Source organism: Saccostrea echinata, unplaced genomic scaffold, assembly GCF_033153115.1.
Source record: "Saccostrea echinata isolate AGI-Se365-2 ecotype Australia unplaced genomic scaffold, CSIRO_AGI_Sech_v1 ptg000020l, whole genome shotgun sequence".
In the NCBI taxonomy this organism is placed as follows: Eukaryota; Metazoa; Mollusca; class Bivalvia; order Ostreida; family Ostreidae; genus Saccostrea; species Saccostrea echinata.
Window position 1 is genome coordinate 5,379,736 of NW_026889769.1, and position 19,867 is coordinate 5,399,602.

The following is a 19,867-nucleotide window of genomic DNA, read 5'->3' on the forward strand; positions in this document are numbered from 1 at the left end:
AGAATGGCTTTGCAGTCAGTTTTGCTTATTGTATATAAAACCCTTATTAATACTTAATATATTCATAAATTAATTTCTGTTTATTGTTTAAATGTATGATAAATTTTCGGTGGTAAAAGTACGTAAAGAAGAAAGGGACATTGATATTTATTAAGGATTGGGCAAGAAAGAACTTTCTTTATCAGCAAGTGTTTTAATCTATGTGCACTCTTTCATATAGGAGTGACAACTTGTGTCTATCGGAGCAGGATACCACAAAAACACTTCTCATAGGTAACAATACATTCATTCTTTAATCTTTGACATCATTATATCATTGTTATGAATATTATACTTTAATTATTTCAAAAGAGGACATTGTCATAGGAAGTGGTGAATCACAACATGTGATACACATGTACTGATCGAAGATCCCAAAACGATATACAAGTACTTGAATGTATATTTAACACACCCATTAAATTCTAAATACATGTAGTTACATGTATGCAATTTACTATCATTGCCATCAAAAATACAATATTACAGTACAAACAAATCAAAATTCCGTCTTTAAGATTTGTTATAGCACACAAGCTCAATGTTTTAATCAAAAATCTGATGTATCCCGTGCAAAGAACGGCTTAGACACGGCTGAGGTACGGAACCCGTACGGGTTTTTGAAAAGCCTAATGGGTTCTGCTTACGTTACATTAAAAGTTTAAATCTAAAGTTTAAACTTATCTTTTAGAGTTTGAAAGTGAGATGCATGGAATTTGTGTCCTAGAGAGACTTACTTATAAGATTTCAGTGATTATGAAGCCGTTTTTACTTCAAACCAGTTATTAATATCTTAATTACTGCTTTTAACGGATCATCATGTTAAAGGGTACTTATCTACAAAAGATATCAGTTGGAATAGTACGGAATAACATACACCTTATTTTAGGTTGGAGATGTTCGTCCTTTTTAATTAGCTCATCTGAGATTTTCTAATCACATTTCTTACGGCGTCCATCCCTCTGTAAACTTTTCACATTTTCGACTTAATCTTCTGCAGAGCCACCGGTCCAGTTTCAACCAAACTAGCCACAAAGTATTTTTGGGTGAAAGCTGGATTCAATTTTGTTATATGAAGGGCCACACTCTCTTTCAAGGGGAGATAAATAAGAATTAGTGAAAATTTGGTGGCTCTTTTACAAATCTTTTCAAGAACCACTGTGCCAGAAAAATTTAACCTTAAACGAAACCTTCGTTATATAATGTAGATTCAAGTTTGTTCAGATCATGACCCCCGGGGGTAGGGTGGGGCCACAATGGAGTATCAAAGTTTTGCATAAGAATATATAGGAAAACATCTTTAAAAAATCTTCTTCTCGAGAACAGTAATGCTATAATTCGTCATATTGATATGGAAGCGTCCTCAGCAAGTATTTGTTTATATTGTGACCCTCATGGGTAGAGTAGGGCCACAGTAAGGAATTAAAGTTTATATAGGAATATATAGAATAAAAAAAAATCTGCTGATGAAGAAAGCAGGGCCATACTGACTCAGGCGAGTGTTGTGACCTATGGGCCTCTTTTGGTAATAACACGTCTAATTGCCTTATTTACACATGCACTAGCTTATTCTCCAGAACCGCTACCAACCAAACATGACACTGCATTATAGGGTGATCTGACTCAAGTTTCCAACATTCTCTATCAGAGTTGTCGTTCCCGCTACGCTCCGTGTTGGGAGCGTTGCGGAAGACAACTCTGAATAGATAATGAAGTAAAAATTGAAGGCCAAAATTTAGCTTGTATGGAAAGAAGAGGAGAAAATTTATGACTAGACCGGGAACCAAATCCAGGATCCCTGGCCTATGGCCTGCATTACAAAGTCAGGTGCTAGCCACTGAGCTATCCAGACCGATATCCACAGTCCATATAGCCCAAGCTACTACATTCCTCCCTCCGTAAAAGACACTCAACACAGATTTCATTTTCATTTTCCCCTAAAGACTTTCACCAGCAAGTACAAGGCTGAACCAGGGACGCCTGCATATTAGTCAGGTGCTCTAACCACTAAACTATTTAGGCCGATATCCAATCCATATAGCCCAAACTACTACTCAAACATTGGTTAGGGACTTAATTTAGCACAATCATTTACAAATACCGGTGTTTTGTTGTAAAGTACATGTATTTACAATGATTTACAATGATTCAATTCCCGCCTACATTTTACACCCATTTAATTCAATATAAATGGCAATTTGACCAGTAAAACTTGTTTGAATGCAAAGAAGAGTTTATTACTAATTGTTAAATAATTTTAAAACACTGTCAAAACGTTAATTGCTCCTATTTCAACTCTTTTCAAAAAGGGGTGTTAAACATTTTATCCATTGAAATTGGGCATTAAAACATCGCCAGATTTTCAAATATTCATGGAAATGGATAAATGGCCCTAAAATCTTTCTGAATGTTTAATTTATGTAAAAATCAACATATAAGATTGATAAAGTACATTATTACATTTGCAATCTCATATGATATTAATAATAAAATGACCATTTTTTTGTCTGTATACTAACCCACCCACCCCCTCCCCGGTGAAACAGCAACAAAAGATTTGGTATGCATTTGTGAAATATTGTTTCACGGGGGGGGGGGGGGTAAAAAAAAATCGGTTTTCCGTTGATTTCTGTCGTGAAAAACGCGCGTTTTACCAAAATTAGAGTTAACTTTGTTTTCCCAAATAAGTTATGTTTTATGAAAATCCACATAAATATCTACATGTATATAAATATGAAAAGTCATTCAAATATGTTAACTTTTGAAAAATTGACTTGGAGGTAGGCGGCAGAACAATACTATCGTTCGCAGTTCTTTTTCATTTGAATGGAGCGTTTGGGTCTTTTTTATCGAATGTCAGTTGTTATATACATGTAATCTTTAGAAACGAGAGAAAGTAATATTCATCACAATATTTTAAGACACCACACTCTCTGCGACTAGCAACATAGTTTAGCTGAAATTTATGAAGTTCGGAGAGAGTGAGAGACTCCCCGAATCTCCAAGTCTCACGTATTGCAACGAATAAAGGATGACTGCACTTAAGGACATGCGAAACTTGCGACAAAATAAACTTTCAAAACAAGCATTTTCTTTTCATTGCAAGAATGGTCAACATCCAATCTACAACTTTATGTAATAACGTTTAATAAAAGTGTATATTTACGAAGTTCGAATCTGTTTTCAAAGGCAGGGGTCATCACAATTTCTTGAATCTCCGTTCGATAATGAAGATGCCCACTTTTTTACTGACTTCATACATAGTCAGCGCATGTTTGTCTATTGTTCTACGTTTAAAAGTAGCTGTATATTTGCATGAATAATAATGTGTCAAAAGGAGATTAATAGACAAACATGCGCTCATGGTTAAAAAGAGAAAAAGCTGCTTCTTCTTACATTCACTCTCTGTGTTGTAACCAAGGGTTGTGACATGTTGAATATTATAATTCACCACGTGATTTCGTGCATCAGGTAACTTTGTGAATACTTAATTCCGTCACGTGACTTGTAAGGTAGCATGTTTTATGCTAACTAGGACATTGTGTTCGAACACGTTAAGTCATCTGGCATTGATATGAAATCTGCTTTAATTATATTGACGTGCTCATATTGTTACTTTCGTTTTGAAACCTTTGTCAGAAGTGTATATGTGCCATACAGAATAAAGAGGGAGTTTGGAAAGAGTGATCACGTTGTTTTTTTTTTCAAACAATTAAGTCTAATTTTAGACCCATTCTTACAATGTTAGCTCCACCTCTCATGCATATCTAATGTTCAATCAAGGGCAGGTAAGTGTAAATTCACTATATTTGGAAAGCAGTAAGTACAAAAAACATTGAATCATTTTATTGTATCACAGTCTAATATCATTTTAAGATTTAAATTTGGTTCCAAATTGTCAGGATTCTTTCATAAACATACAAAAGTGAAATAAGGTTTAGATATAAAAGCAACAGAAGCAACCGAAAAGGAGGTTAAGTGCAGTCATCCTTTATCATGCTTATTGCAGTTACCACAGCACTGTATCTATGGAACACGTGTTTACTAGGTGTTTATGTAAACTACCAATCTGATTGGCTATTTTATTTATAGAATTACCGTTCCACTGGAATTCGAATGAAGCATGAGACGGCTTTTTCCTTTCTGTAGAAATGTAAGCTAAAAACATTCCATTCAAACAAAACATCCACTTCAATGCGCATTATTGTACCGGTATATAAAATCGTACTCTGGTAATTCTACATGAAAATGCTCACATATTAATGCAACTATAATCTTGCTGATATCGACAAACTTCCCTGATTTTCATGTTAAACTTGGACCACTCCAGCCTCACAACATCCTCAATGATTTGAAAACAAACTCTTCCCTACATCTCAATGCTTGTATTTAAGGAATAATTGTGTATTTTTGTGTTTTATAAGGTCATAACTGACCTGGTACTTCATGGTAAATTATCCTCAAACATAGTGAAAAGTTGACAATATTTTTAAAGATAATTTTAGTTACAGTTACAATAAGCCTAAGTTTAAAATAAAACTAGACATACAATGATGCATGTAAAAATTTGACATATACTAGATATAAAAATCTGTGGATCTATCCTGATTTTGGCTGTCCCTTTGCAGTTTTAATATATCCATTTTTTTAAACTGAGATTTTTTTCATTCTTATTGAAATTATACCCCCCTTTTTTTCATGTCCCTTCAAAAAGGGGGCACATTGCTTTGCTCTGTTGGTCAGTTTGTAGACCAAGCATTATCTCTTCCATATCTTGGGAACTTTTTGTTTGACAGACATCAAACTTGGTACTCTAGTTTCCCCTAAGGATTGTAGATTTTGAGGTTGCAAGGTCAAAGGTCAAACTACTCTGGACAGTATAGGAAGATATTGTCCCTTCAATATCTTGAGAACACCTTGCTTGACAAACATCAAACTTTGATGACCTCTATCGATTCTGAGGTCACAAGATCAAAATGAAGGGTCAAACTGGACATAACAATATATTGAATGCTCAATATTTAAGAACCCTTTTGCTTGACACACACTGGTTCTCCTTTTTTTGATTAGGAAAGAAAGAGCTTTCTTCAATTTCTCCATTCAACCTTGATCTAAATATGACTTGATACATGTATTCATATGACTTGAAATGAATGGAAAAAGTTAAAAATGTGACATAAATATATTTATTCAATGCAAGTCCCTCATTTATTCTCAGTCATATACAGTACTGTATATTTAACAACATCCATCTATTAATATATTGCTTCAACAAACCATGAGAGTATTGGCATAATTCCATACAAAATGTAAACTACTCAGTCCGTTTTGATGGATTTTTAAAATTAAGTTCTAATACAAAGGTTGCCTTATCTCTTGCCATCTACATAAATGCAAATGAGCACTGGATATCAGATAAATTGAAAATCATTTTTGCAAAAATAAAATTTGTACAAAAGCACTTGTAACACTTTATGTAAGCATTCAATCTCTTTAACTCTGAACATATACCGTTTGCTTTAGGTACATGCATGTACATTTAATTCCATGAATTTACTTAAAAAAAATTATCTTTGGACTAAATTGGACACTTACCAGACAATTACAAGGATTCTTTGTGCAAAGTTTGGTTAAAATGGGTCCAGTGGTTCTGCAGAAGATGACATTATGAAAAGTTTGAAACGACAATGATAAAAACGGAGACAGAAAAGCTTACTTTAACTCGGGCAAGCTTAAAGCTAATATTAAATATTTATTTACATCATTGATAAAAGTCAGGAAAAGCACATATGATAAACTAAAGACAAAACAATTCAAAATGTGAATTATATGATCATGCTTTCACTTAAAAGTTTATAATAGGTAGCCCATAATCCTTGAGAAATTTTTTTAAATATTTATACATGTATCTATGATTGCATCATGTTTGGCAATTTAATTTAAAGTCATGTAATTTTTGAGAAGATATGTTTAAACAAGATTTTTTTTATACATATTTCAATATAATGGGCCAAGGTTTGAACATCTTGAATCTTCACTAAGGATGTTTCCCCATGGTTGTTCAGCTATAGAAGTTTACACAGGGAATAATGAAATATGGAGATAACAAACAGTATTCAAGCCCAAAGTCCATTAAAACAATACAAATCAGGAGCAGAGCAAACATGGACCTCCAAAAACATCAGAGGTGGGATCAAGTGCCATGGAGGAGTGAGCATCCCCTGCCAACCGGTCAAACCCACCATGTGGACTTCAGCAGATAGCAAAAGGTCACCCAAGTGACACAAATGACATTAACACAAAAAGCACCAAAGGCTCACATCAGGCTTGGAGCTCAGGTGAGCTTAAAAGGTTTCTCAAAAAAATATATAGGACTCCAAGCTACATTAAGTCTCTACTAATTTTCTACATATTTTCTTCACAAAAATCAACTGTGACCCAATAATTGAAATACTGTTAAAATAAAATGAATTTAAAGAGACATAATGTTATACAAACTCTGCCATGCAGTGGGAAATTTTTAAATTTATGATTACATTGTTAAGTTTACATAAAAAAATATTGTACTTAATCTTAAAATTTGAGCAATGAATGATGAATTACAGATAAAGTACATTTTTCTGGCTTGCACATTCTACATACTTTATTAGAACCCCTATTAGTCATTCAAATATTTTTAAACCAGTCTCAAAATGCAGAAGAAAAAAACAATCCTGATTTATAATGATCATGCATTGTCAAAATATTCTACATGTACCATTAGGCTAAAAAGAGCAAAATATTAAAGAAAAATTTAAAAAATCAGATTCTGCAACCAAGATCTACAGCAAATTTCATTCTCATAAACTGCCAGCATTTTTAACCCTATGAGCTACTGAAAAATAGTACAATACATGTACTGCTGACACAACCATAAACCTTTATCCATTCAAAGGATTTTCTCTTGCCTACCCTTATGTTGTATGATGGTGACAATATCTGTTTTATTTCACAGGCTGTAACATTATACCCTGAGTTGAAAACTTACAAAGAAAGTTTTGCTGTTTTGATATACTAGTATTCTTTTAGCTGTACATTCTACAACCTGTTTTATCCTTTCTGACTATATTCCAGAATGATTCCAACCTTAAACCAATATATCTCTGATCATATCAAATGATGTTTTATCTCTCTCTGTTGAAATGACATACTGGTGTTGAACATAACAAACTATACTTGCATCTGAGAACAAGAACTTAGGTTTATAACCTATAGATATCAGTAAAATGAATGGCACTTTAAAGTTTACATGTAAATGATAAAATAATGTATACATATGAAAGTACGGTGGTAAGTACACACAAAAATCCTATGTGTAAAATGGCACAGCAAAGAATTTTAATAAAAAAAAGAAGAAAGTAAAAATGCACCACAAAGTAATCTGCCAACACCAAAAGTGTGTATACAGCATTTAAAATAAAAATAAATGTAACTGTAAAATAACTCACATAAAGGACAAAAATATAAAAGGAAAAAGACTAAATTAAGACAGCAAAAAAAATTTTCATTACTTTTACAATCATTTCACTAAAAATCTGCAACCATGAACTTGATGGCTAAGGCTTTAATTAGACTGGTGAATATGTAGGTGTTTAAGTCAGCAAGTTTTAATAATAGGCCCCTTGGTTACGGGCTGCTTCCTGCACAATTAAATTTTGGTTTCCTGGTAGTCTAAGGTAAGATGACACTTCTTTCCATTTTTTCTCTTTCTGCAAAATAAATAACAAGAGGGCAAAGGGCATTGAATTGCTCTTCTGATAAATTGTACAACCTATCATTTCTATTTGAATCCTCTAAGTATTCTATATATTTAGATATAGCCTTGAAATTCCAAAAGTAGGTCTTCATGACCTACATTTTGATTAAAACACTGACAACTCAAGATGCATTAACTGACCAAATTTGATGATTTGGAGCCCCTTATCAACTGAAATATTCAGATAAAGCCATGAAATTCCAAAAGTAGATCAAAATGACCTACTTTTTGATAAACATACTTTCAAACAAGGTCATGGTGACCTACATTTCAGTTGACATATACTTCAAGGACCCAAGATGCATCAACTGACAAAGTTTGATGATTCAAAGCCAATTAGTACCTAAAATACCGGTATTTAAATACAGCCATAAAACTTCAAACAAGGTCATGGTGACCTACTTTTCAATGACACTCCCCGAGGACCCAAGAAGCATCAACTAGCAAAGTTTGATGATGAATCTAAGCCAATTAGTACCTGAAATATTTAAATATAGCCATAAAATTCCAAAGGTAGGTCACAGTGACCTACTTTTCAATTGACATACTCCAAGGACTAAAGATGCATCAACTGACAAAGTTTGATGATTGTATGTCTCAAAGTGTCCAAAATATGCCTCTGAAGCAATTTGAAAATGAATGCCTGAAAAATTTGAAAAGTAGGTACTGTGACCTACTTTTTAATAAATACGTTTTAAGATATGTATCACAATATGTATCAAATTCAAATTGAAAATGGATACATGCAAAATTCAAAACAAGGTCACGGTGACCTACCGGTACGTTTGAGTCAAGATGCATCAACTGACAAGATTTGATGATCCTAGTCCTTTTAGTAAGCAAAATATCAAAGTTTTAACAAAACTTAATTTTTGGTCAACTTTGAAGTGACCTTGTGACCACATCCTTTACCCCAGGGTGATGCCTTGAACAATTTTTAATCTACAACATATCCTCATCCTTATGTGAAGTTTGGTGATAATCTCCCCAGTGGTTCTTGAGAAGATGATTTTTAGCAATCAGTACTTTTGTTTTTATTTTCATAATTATCTCCCCTTGTTTAAGGGTCAGATCCCTAGTTTTAGTATAAACAAGAGCCCTTGGGCCAAGGATACCCTGTGACAAATTTGACAAAAATTGGTAAAGGAGTTCTTGAGATATGACCCATATTCTAAAAAGTTTATGAACACTGAACAAATGGCCATTGCATTAGCTCTGAGACTTTGGCTCAGAAGAGCTAAAAACTTAATTTTACGGGTTACTTCCCAATAAAATAAATGAATATCACAGAATATTGTTCTATTAAGCCTCCCCCTTTACTGTTTGGATAAATAATTATTTAGTGTTATACATACATCCTTAATCTTTAGGTCAAGGTTATCTGGAACATGGTAGTGTATGTTCCAGACCTCAGCCTCTCTCCAGGCATTGTCAGTGTTACATGGATCATCCATGTAGCCCTTGTAAATTATCCCAGAGGTAAATCCAGTGAAGGGTCCAGGATGGGGCTCCACAAACTGCTCAAAGAACTGAAAAACAGAGAAAAATTGGCTTAAATTTCACATGAACATATCATCAAATTTTATTAACATGTAAGAGTAAATGAAACAGAAATGTGTTCATACACTGTCTTAATATCTACATTTCTCTTTCAGATTTTCTAATTTGTCTTATTTCTATGCTAAGATTACATAGGGTGTCTGAATAAACTTGCCAAAAACTAATAATTTGACCCTGATGTCAAAGATTAAGGTCATTTGTAATGAAATATGAAACTCTATGTGTCGAGGTACAGTACATTGTATTACACTCTGAGTTGTGTAAGGTGAAAAAGAAATTTGTCTTAATTGTTCAAGGACAAGCATAAGAACTTGAGGTAAAATTAAATTTTGTGTATTTCTTCATCAAAAGGTAGACAAAATTCTAATTAAGATTGGTATTCACATGTACTACTATATTTATTATTGCACTGGTATTGATACACTTCCATGACTGTACCTGAATCATTTGTTGTTCTGTCATGTTAGGGTCAAGCTTAGCGTCAGACTCCTGGAATATGTTCTCTAAAAACTTCCTACAAACAGCTGAGTAGAGAGACATGTCACCATACTCCTTCCCCTACAGAAAATAATAAAGTGAAAATATTATTGAGACATTGTTATATTTCTAATTACAGTGCTACATTTATCAAACTGATTTTCTGAAAATCTGGAATATCATGCTTATAGGGTTTTTCAGAAAATTTTGAATTTCTTTAGATGGACAAAATGCTATGTGTGAGTTAGACTGACCTAAAATTGTCCTAACAGTACCAATATTTCCTGCAGGGGCACAATCAAACTATGGAACTAAGTACATGTAAATCCACAGATGCACATCTACAAGTTTGGATAACCTTTTTGCTAAGATGAAAATTGACCTGAATGTTCAGTTCAACTTTGCATCTACAGATATACAGAGGGATGGACACACAGACAGCTGGATGGACAGATATTCATGTTGATTCCTCTATAACCCCTCCCAACAATGTTGTTGAGAAGTTTAATTATACATGTATTCACAAAGGAAACATGCCATATAAATGTATATTAATATCTAGGGATGTCAATTTTGTCAGTAATTCATATTCGAATATTCAATGAAAGTATTCGAATATATTCGAATATTCGGTAAAATAAATAAAATCTGGTTTATTTTAAATATGCATGATCCTACTCTCATGAAAGGTTTAGCGTACTAGGTATTCTAATATTGGAATAAAATTGTGTGAAGGCTTTTGTAGATGTACAATAAGAAATTCCATTTGATATTTGTCAATGTTTGAAATAAATAATTGATTTAAATGTAGAAAAATATGATTTTAACAAATGTAATAATTTAATAAATTTATAGTAGCTCCAACTGAGGAACCAATCGTCTTACCTAAGGCAGGATAGTCGTATACTGTTTTGATTTCAATACGTGTAATTAATTACAATTATCAGTCTAATAAAAGATATGATTAAAATCTTTGATAAAATATTTTAAAAATATAAACAAATATTCTCATAGACAATTTCCCTAGGTAATTAATTAATTTACCGATAATGAATCTAAAATTCAGGATTATGTACAACCCGAGATAATCTAGTAATTTACAAATTTATTCTGAAATTGAGCCCTTTACAATATTAATTACAGACTAATTCTATCAGACACTCATTCAATGATCAATTAAATTTATTTTGATAAGTATACTCTTCACGTCTTTTAGACATTCTAAGAAGGTTTTCATTTAATCAAAATTTATAAATCACTATTTCTCTTTACGAAATCTGTTAAACACCGAATATTCGAATCTTAAATTTATATTCGAATATCAACTCATCGAATGAATATTCGAATGTTCGAATATTCGTTGACATCCCTATTAATATCTCATCAAACTTACACTAGGCAGAGTGAACTCCCCTGATTCCTTCTTTTGAAAGACAGCAACCTCCAGGACTTTCTTGCCATCCACAGTAATGAAGTTCTGCTGATTCTGGCCTGTAGACAGAAATCTCTTCCATCTGGAAATGACCAACATAACACAGTGGTTTGGCCCCCATCTCCTCAACTTCCCTCTTCCTCTCATACCGGTACGACCCATGGGATTTCTGGAATATTAATCATACTTTTAAATAGTCTGAAGACAGATGGCAATAAAAAAATTCTGAAAAGATTTGTTTTATATATGTATATTTACAAAAACAAGATGTCCATAGGCCACAATGCTCACCTGATTACTACAGCCCTACTGTTTTTCATCAGGAGATTTTTACCTATATATTCCTATGTAACCCTGCCCAGGGGTCTGGATTTCTACAATACCTGAGGATACCTCCAAATCCTGGCTTTGCTGTTCTTGAGAAGATTTTTAAAGATTATTCCTATATATTCCTATGTAAAACTTTGATCGCCCATTGTGGCCCCACCCTACCCCCTGCGGTCATAATTCAAAAATAATTGATTAAACACTACCTAAGAATGCTTTGATCCATATAAATATGACTTGTCAGTGCTTTGATGTTCTTGAGAAGAAGATAAAACTTTGATGGCCAATTGTGGCCCACTCCATCCCTGGGGGTCATGGTTTGACCAAATTTGAATCTAAACTACCTGATGATGCTTTCATATCAAAATGATTAATCATGGTTTTCCTGTTCTTGAAGATTTTCCTCATTATACATGTATTCCTATGCAAATTTTTTATAGTACTACCCTACCCCTGGGGTGATTTGTTCATGATTTAAACAAATATGAATTTATAGCACATTACCTTATGATGCTTAGATATCAATATGACTTATCGTGGCTTTGCTGTTCTTAAGAAGATTTTTCAAATTGCTATTATATTCCCACCTTACCCTTGGGGGTCATGAATTGAACAAACTTGAATCTTCATCACCTGAGGATGCTTCCATATCAGTATGATTAATTATGGCTTGGCCATTCTTGAGAAGATTTTTAAAGATTTTTTCCTATATTCAAATGTAAAAAGAAGGGTAAGGATGTTATCAAAGCTCTTACTAGAAGTAAAATTGGCCCAGTGGTTCTGGAGAAAAATATGAAAATGTGAAAATTTTACATTGATGCCAATGGCATCAACAACAACAACAAACAGACAACGGACAAATTTTGATCAGAAAAGCTCACTAGAGCCCTCTGCTCAGCTGAGCTTATAAAAAGCCCATTTAAAATTCATCTCTGCAGTTTACTTTTTAAAAATACTGTAAAAAATACCCATATGAAAATTTGAACAAGAGGCCCATGGGCCTTGATGGTCACCTGTGTATTACGAATTTCTCAAGCTATGAGTACTTTGGGCCCAAGTCCAAGAAGAGTCCAAGAAGAAAAGAGGCCCCTGGACCTTTAGGAGCACCTGGGCATCTTGAGTTTCTTAGGCTATGACTTTTTTTGGGTCCACTTGGAACTGGTTTGGACTCATGTGAGAAAACATTTACAGCTTGGTGAGGATTCTATAAAAATTATCATATTCATACATCTTGTCTCCTTGAAGTTTAGGAGTAACAAAGATAGGTACCCTGTATATTTATTTTAAATATATGACCAACTTGCCCAACTCTGGGGACTGAATTTTAGGAACTTGAATTTTATAATTTTTGTAGAGGTCTAGCTACTCCTTAAAATCATACAAGAAATTAACCTGCTACTTCTCCAAAATTATTGAAAAATTTTCAAAGATCTAATTTTCTTGTCATTTTTTATCAACTTAGCCCCATCGTGGAACAGAGTCCAAGAATTGTACACCTTTAATTGAGGATTAAACAATTTGTCTGCCAAATGTCCATGAAAGTATTAGATTTTCAAAGGTGAAATGTCTTTTCAATTCATTATATAACCATCTTAGACCCACTCTGAAGCCCGACTGCTGGACAAAGGATGCATCAATTTTATAATTTTGGGTAAAAAGTCAAGAACTCATTGTGATCATACAAACAGTTTGCCTCATACATGCTCCCAGAGTAAAGGAAATTTTCAAATTTGCAATTTATTTTTCAAAACATGACTTACTCCCAGCCTGGAGCCTACACACAAATAATTGTTACAGTCTTGATTTCACAAAATATTTGCACTAAAAATTCTGATTGAAAAATCTTACATTGGCATGTTGGATGAGTCGAGCTCATATCGTATTGGCAAGCCATCCTTAGTGATCCAGGATACTCTGTTAATTTCTATGTTAGTCTCATTGATGACAAATGTAGCTGACATATTCCACAGGGGTTTCTGGTACCCAGTAGCCGACAGTAAACTAGCTCTCTCTTCCTGACTCTGGCTGCTGCTCTCTATACGTTGCCTGATCCTAAAGAAATATCAACAATAATATTATAAGAAAAACAAATCAGGTAATCGTTAGAATTTTCATCTCATAAATATTTCAAGGCTAAAAATGTTGTTTTGAGAAATATAAAAATAAAATGCTGTTTTCATTATTGAAAATGTTTGTGATCTCATCAATATACAGTAAATAGCATGAACATAAGGCACTGCTATCACTAACTATCTTGACTGTTTCTGACTCCCAATATTTCATCAAATTTTGCATAAAAAAAAATCCTGACATCAGTCCAGCTTAATGTCTTCATCCTACATACTCTATAAAATCTGGATCCACCAGGCTCTGTATAGATTCTCTGTATTCATCCACAGGTTTGGTGTACAGGACTGGATCATATGTTGGATAAGGTTCCTGCACATAATATTAAACATGTAACAGTATGTCATCTTCAGTTGCCTTTAACAAAATATTGTATAAGAACTGGATCATGACACCTACCTCCCAGTTGACGTATTTGTCAAAGACCGGGAACCTTTGTATCTTGGTGTTGGGGTATGGAGACTGACGACTAGCAATGTGTAGGGAGGTGACAGTCTCTAATTCTGGCCGGGCCTGGGGATCTGCAGAAACATACAAACAAGCTAGAGGCCCATGAACAACAATGCTCACCCGAGTACCTTGGCACTGCTGTTTTTCATCATAAAATTCTTGAAAGATTTTTTTCCCCAATTCTTGAAAGATTTTTTTCCCCAATTTATTGCAATGAAAAATTAAGTCCCATTATATGGTCTTTTGTGACTATTAAATTTAGTGACTATAGTATTAGTTGTTTTTTTTAAATTAGACAAGAGAATAAAATTATATTTTCATTTTTTAGTTAATATTGAAGACCTTAGGAAAATATAAGTAATTGTTCTATGACATTCATATTGTGGATTTAAAATGGCATTCTGTGTTTTTCATGTGTTTTTTGTGGGTGTTTTTGGTAAATCTTGTGTATTTTTGTGATTCGTTTTTTCAGTTGTATATGGTATGCTGTAGGCTGTTTTTAATCATTCTATATTTTTTGTTCAGAATCAGCCTCTGGTTCATACAGATAAGGTCTGATATCAGGCACAATAATTATTCTGTCTGATTTTTTAAAAATTGTAGACCCATGCCACCCATATCCAATCTAAAATCTTTATTGGTGTCATTAATACTGATGTGCTTATACAGTACATGTTGTGAAGTCATGCCAGTATTGCCTCGCTATCACTCGTTTCGATATTTACTTGGTATTTTCAGAGCAGGTAAAAATATCCACTTGTAAAGAGCAATAATTTTGTTAATTGTGCATCTAGATTTCAGTGCAGTTTTTCTCCAGTTTTATTTTATTGTGATCTTCATTATTTTCAAAAATGCTACTGCAGGTAACCTTTCACCAAACTTGAATCCACACAACATGGGGATTCATAGCTTTGTTGATCTTGAAAAGGGGATTTTTAAAGATTTTTTTCCTATATATTCCCAAGTAAAACTTTGATCCCCTATTGGTGGCCATATATTACACCAATATGAATGAACCCAAATTTGATGGTTTTAGCCAACCCCTATGGCCAATGGGGGAAGGGACCAAGAAAATTTTTATACCCCTTCACCCATTCATGCTATAAGCCAAATTTGGTTGAAATTGGTTCAGTGGTTTTAGAGAAGAAGATGAAAATGTTCAAAAGTTTACGACCGGTGATGATGAGTTTACGACAACTGACAAAATCAGTGATGCAGGTGACCTAAAAGAGACATTTCTGCATTAATTTAGTTCACAGTAAGTTTACAGGGAATTTACTTTAGTGTTTACAGATTACAAAGTCAAAAATACATGTATAAAGTAAAAAAAATCCATATGGCTCTGAATAATACTAACCAATGGTGTCTATTTTGTGGGCTATCTGCTCCAAGGCTAAGCTACAGGCAATCAACTGTCTCTCCAAATTTGACATCTGTTCTGCCATTTTGTCATTAAATTTCCTCTGTAATTTGGATTGTGTTACCAGCTGTTCTATTCTACAATGGAATTCTAAATGACATAATAAACTGAAACATAAAACATAGGATTACAAAGCTCTCCTCAACAAATGCTATCTACATGTACATATATAAGCAAAGTCTTTAACAAAATGAATGTTCTGGTAGTGTGCATCCCTAGATGCATCATCCATTCAAGTTTGGTCATCATAACTCATAAGGCATATAGCTACTTGGAAATGGACCTGCTTCCAAAAAATTAACCTTGTCATTCATCTGGAAAATGTAGGCCAGATCCAACATCCCAAGCATGTGTTGTAGTGTATTCTCACATGCATCATCCTTGCAAATTTGGTTATCATAGGGTTTATATTTACTTTGGAATGGACCTGCTCAAAAAATGGAAAATGGGAGAGCAAGTCTGGTAGTGTTCATCTGTAGATGCAAGTTGGTCACATTAGAGCTTTTAGATACTACTTGGGAATGGATCTGCTCCAAAAACTTAAACTTGTCATTCATCTGAAAAATGTAATTTAGACAAAGCAACCAAAGTTTGATAGTGTGCATCCCTAGATGTATCATCAATGAAAGTTTGGTCAACTTCGAATTTATTCTTACTTGAGAATGAATCTGCTCCAAAAATGTTATCCTGGTCACTCATCCAGAAAATGTAGGTCAGATCCAGCATTTGAAGCATGTCTGATAGTGTGTTTCCTTAGATGCATTAGATTCATTATCCATGCAAGTTTGGTCACTATAGGGCTCAGTTACTTGGAAATGGACCTGCTTTTAAAACTTTACCTTGGTCACTCATCCCCCCCAAAAAAAACATAAGTCAGATCTAGAATCCCAGGCATGTCTGGTAACATGAATCCCTTAATGCATCTATCATACAAGTTGTGTCACCATAGACTTATAGTTACAAGCTTATAAAACTTAAACTCAATTATCTACACTTAGGGTATACCATAAGCTAATCTCGACTTCGTTGAGGTGAGCTTAATAAAGAACAGCAATTAAGTTCATGTCCTTTGCAATCTGAAGAGAACAGATCATTATCTCATCAAGCTTATTTGAATCATGAGAATCTGTAACATGCGGATGCGCTAACTGGACTGTTTTCAACAAGTCAAGAACTCCATGGAAAGTCTATAAATTTATTTCACAGGACACAGAAACAAAACAATACTGTTAAATATTCACAAAATCTCTGGTGTTTCATAAATTAATAAAAACCTCTATAACTGGAGTCTTATCCAGTAATAATAATTCATGTGCAAGTCTAACTCTCTTAGACCTAATAAAAATCCTGGTAATCCTAAGTATAATCCCAAACTGGTAATAAACCAGTAAACTTGAAAATCTAAACCAGTAATATACTGGTAAATAAATATTATTCAATCTCTGAATAAAGTTTTCCCCCACACCACTTAATATTATCAAACTATTAACCTAAAGACCTAAATTAAACACACACCTTGATACAGTGGTGTATCCTACTGTTCAAACGCTGCAACTCCGCGTTCTTACTATAGATACATCATTAAATACTACGAAATGACGTAAAATACGATCACCAATCAGAAACATCGCGCACCTGATCATCAACCAATCACAGGCGATACGCGATACCCCAATTCCCACGGCAACGAAAAAGTGTGCACATGTTTCACCAGAAAATAGAAACAAGTAAAATATTATAACTACTTTATGAACAAAGTAAATTTCGAAATGATTATAAAATATTGACATACAATTAATTAAATAAATCGCCGCTTACAACTTTTCACATCTTAAAAATAATGCATTATGGGAAATCGCACTTCCAGAATAACAACCATGCGGTGAAAACATACCAGGTAACAATATTTACCGAATAATAGCTAAATAAACACTGTTTTAATTATGCGATCATGTAAACAGTATAGGAAACTATAGATAACAATTAGTTCAACATCATATCAGCATTAAAGTCCTAATTAGCAAAGAAAATAACTTGTATTTGGCAATGCACATCATCTGACAGCAATCGGGGGTCATATCAAAACAATTATTAAAAAAAATGTATTCAAGTGATACAGTTAAAAGTTAAAACATCGTAATTATAATATCGCTCTCACTACATCTGTCACAGAATCCATTGCTTAACTGCTCATGGATTACTTTTGTAGATTCATAATTATAATATATGTGTATTTTGCTTGCAATGAATAAGCTAAAACACCAATAAATCTAACATATAACTGATTTTTCTAACCTTTGACTTTGCATTGTTTGTCTTGCAGCCTCTCTTTCATCTTGCTCCTGTTCCTCATTCAATTTCTTCAAACAGATCTTCCAGTAGCTGTAATCTGTTGAGTCCTTGACTTTTACAACAGACACATTGGCAAAATCCTGTAATTGGAGATTTAATATTACTGTAAGTTCTTTATTTGAATTACAAGAATTTATTGTGTCTAGTTCTTCATGTCAAAATGATATTTTTCCCCAATTAGGAGCCACTCTCTTAGATTCTGAAAAGAGCAACTAAAACTGTCCTAAGAAAGGTCTTGTCACAAGGACTATGTAAAATATGAAAGCTCTAGCAATAACTGTTCAGAAGTTAATAAAGGTTACAGTTTTACAAAAGGTCCAACTCTAAGATCAAGGTTATGAGAAAGAAAGGTCTTGTCACAAGGAAAACACATGTAAAATATGAAAGCCCTTGTGAGCTCACAAAATGATACCACATGCTGAATGTTCATTAAATTGCATCCACTTTTTCTGCCAGTGACCTTGAAATTGCTTTAACGACCATGGGTCAAAGTCCTGACACAACCATGCCTAAGAATCAATATGACCTTCTGATGCTCCTCCAATACAAAGTTTTGTCTTTTAGAAATTTACATTTCAGAGATCTTCAGAATTTGAAATTTAAATCATATGACCTTTACCTTGTATAAATGACCTTCGTTCAGGGTCACAATCATAATTGACCCTAAAGCCAAGTATGTGTATTATCCTCTATAGGTATTCCATTATAAAATTATGGTAAGGGCTAGAATTTAATATCAGAAACCCAGTGACCTTGACCCTCTCCAAATGACCATCACACAGGTCTGTCAAACATCCTCCGGTAAAAAGCACCCTTTGAGCATAAAATAATACTCTAGTTTTTCTCTGCTTTAGTTATGATCAAGGCAAGAATTTTACACTTATGAAACCTGTGACATGACCATATTACTGTGAGTTTGGGTCTGGACAATTCAATTTTAACCTTATACATACATCCCTACAAAAGTTAGAGAGTGGAAACTGAAAATTTCTTATTTTTTTTAAGTTCAAGAAGGATTACTGTCAAAAATCATTGGACCATGACCAAATTTAAATTTGACCTGTATATTTCTATGACATATCCATATGTCAAATTTGAGTAGAATGTGTGCAACTGTTGCAGAGATAATGAATGGAAAGTCAATAATGACAGAATGATGGAACAGGGTAACACTATATGCCCCCAGCCATTTTATGGTGAGGGCATAAAAATGAAATCACTTTACCATTGTGTCCTTTTTCCTACGGCATGAAGATCTACAGCATTTCTTCATGCACTGCTGGAGTTTCTTAAAGATGAACTCAAACAACATGATGATGTAGCTAATGAAATTAAATGGAGCCGGCAATCTCAGACGAGTTTCAAAATCCACAATGATACTGTACACCTGATACTTCCAGATTTCCTCTGATTCCTGCTGAACTTTGGCATTGGTGACACTGAAATATAATAACCACCATAAAATCTTTGAAATTTAGAATATTTAGTCATGCCTTAGAATATCTTTCTTCTCCGTCAGTAAAACATGCAATATCAGATGAAAGACAAGCTAAAAGTAATAGATTTTCATATATTCTTGCAATTATAGGTGCATGTTGCTACAGTATCAAATTTTGATACTTATTATTAATAAAAATTCACAACTTGGTATAGGTAGTATAAATTAAAAAAAAAACTTTTGAGAGTATTCATTTTCAAATCTAGTAAAGAAATTCTCTATACACATTTTAGTACCAAAAAACACATAGCTATCAAGCAAGGCACTCAAATTTGTTTCCATCTAAGTCAAGCTGGTGCTTGAAAATCAAGTGCAGGGCCTAATCACTCCCCCCTCAAACACAGCAGACATCAAATTTAGCATCTGCTTAAATCAGAAAATTTACAAATA

At 33.6% G+C, this 19,867-nt stretch overlaps 1 protein-coding gene across 2 annotated transcripts in view; it reads right to left on the reverse strand.

Moving 5' to 3' along the window:
- Positions 1-5,209: 5,209 nt before the first annotated feature.
- LOC133189984 (transient receptor potential cation channel subfamily M member 1-like) overlaps positions 5,210-19,867 on the reverse strand; it is a 50,773-nt gene continuing 36,115 nt past the window's right edge. For both annotated transcript variants that reach the window (XM_061325440.1, XM_061325441.1), the window contains 10 exons: positions 19,205-19,418; positions 17,923-18,059; positions 15,565-15,704; positions 14,157-14,278; positions 13,975-14,069; positions 13,479-13,682; positions 11,265-11,472; positions 9,833-9,952; positions 9,190-9,363; positions 5,210-7,787 (listed from right to left, as the gene is read on the reverse strand). In XM_061325440.1, the coding sequence (XP_061181424.1) occupies positions 7,686-7,787; positions 9,190-9,363; positions 9,833-9,952; positions 11,265-11,472; positions 13,479-13,682; positions 13,975-14,069; positions 14,157-14,278; positions 15,565-15,704; positions 17,923-18,059; positions 19,205-19,418 (1,516 nt within the window). In that variant the 3' untranslated portion in view covers positions 5,210-7,685. The remainder of the gene's footprint in view (positions 7,788-9,189; positions 9,364-9,832; positions 9,953-11,264; positions 11,473-13,478; positions 13,683-13,974; positions 14,070-14,156; positions 14,279-15,564; positions 15,705-17,922; positions 18,060-19,204; positions 19,419-19,867) is intronic.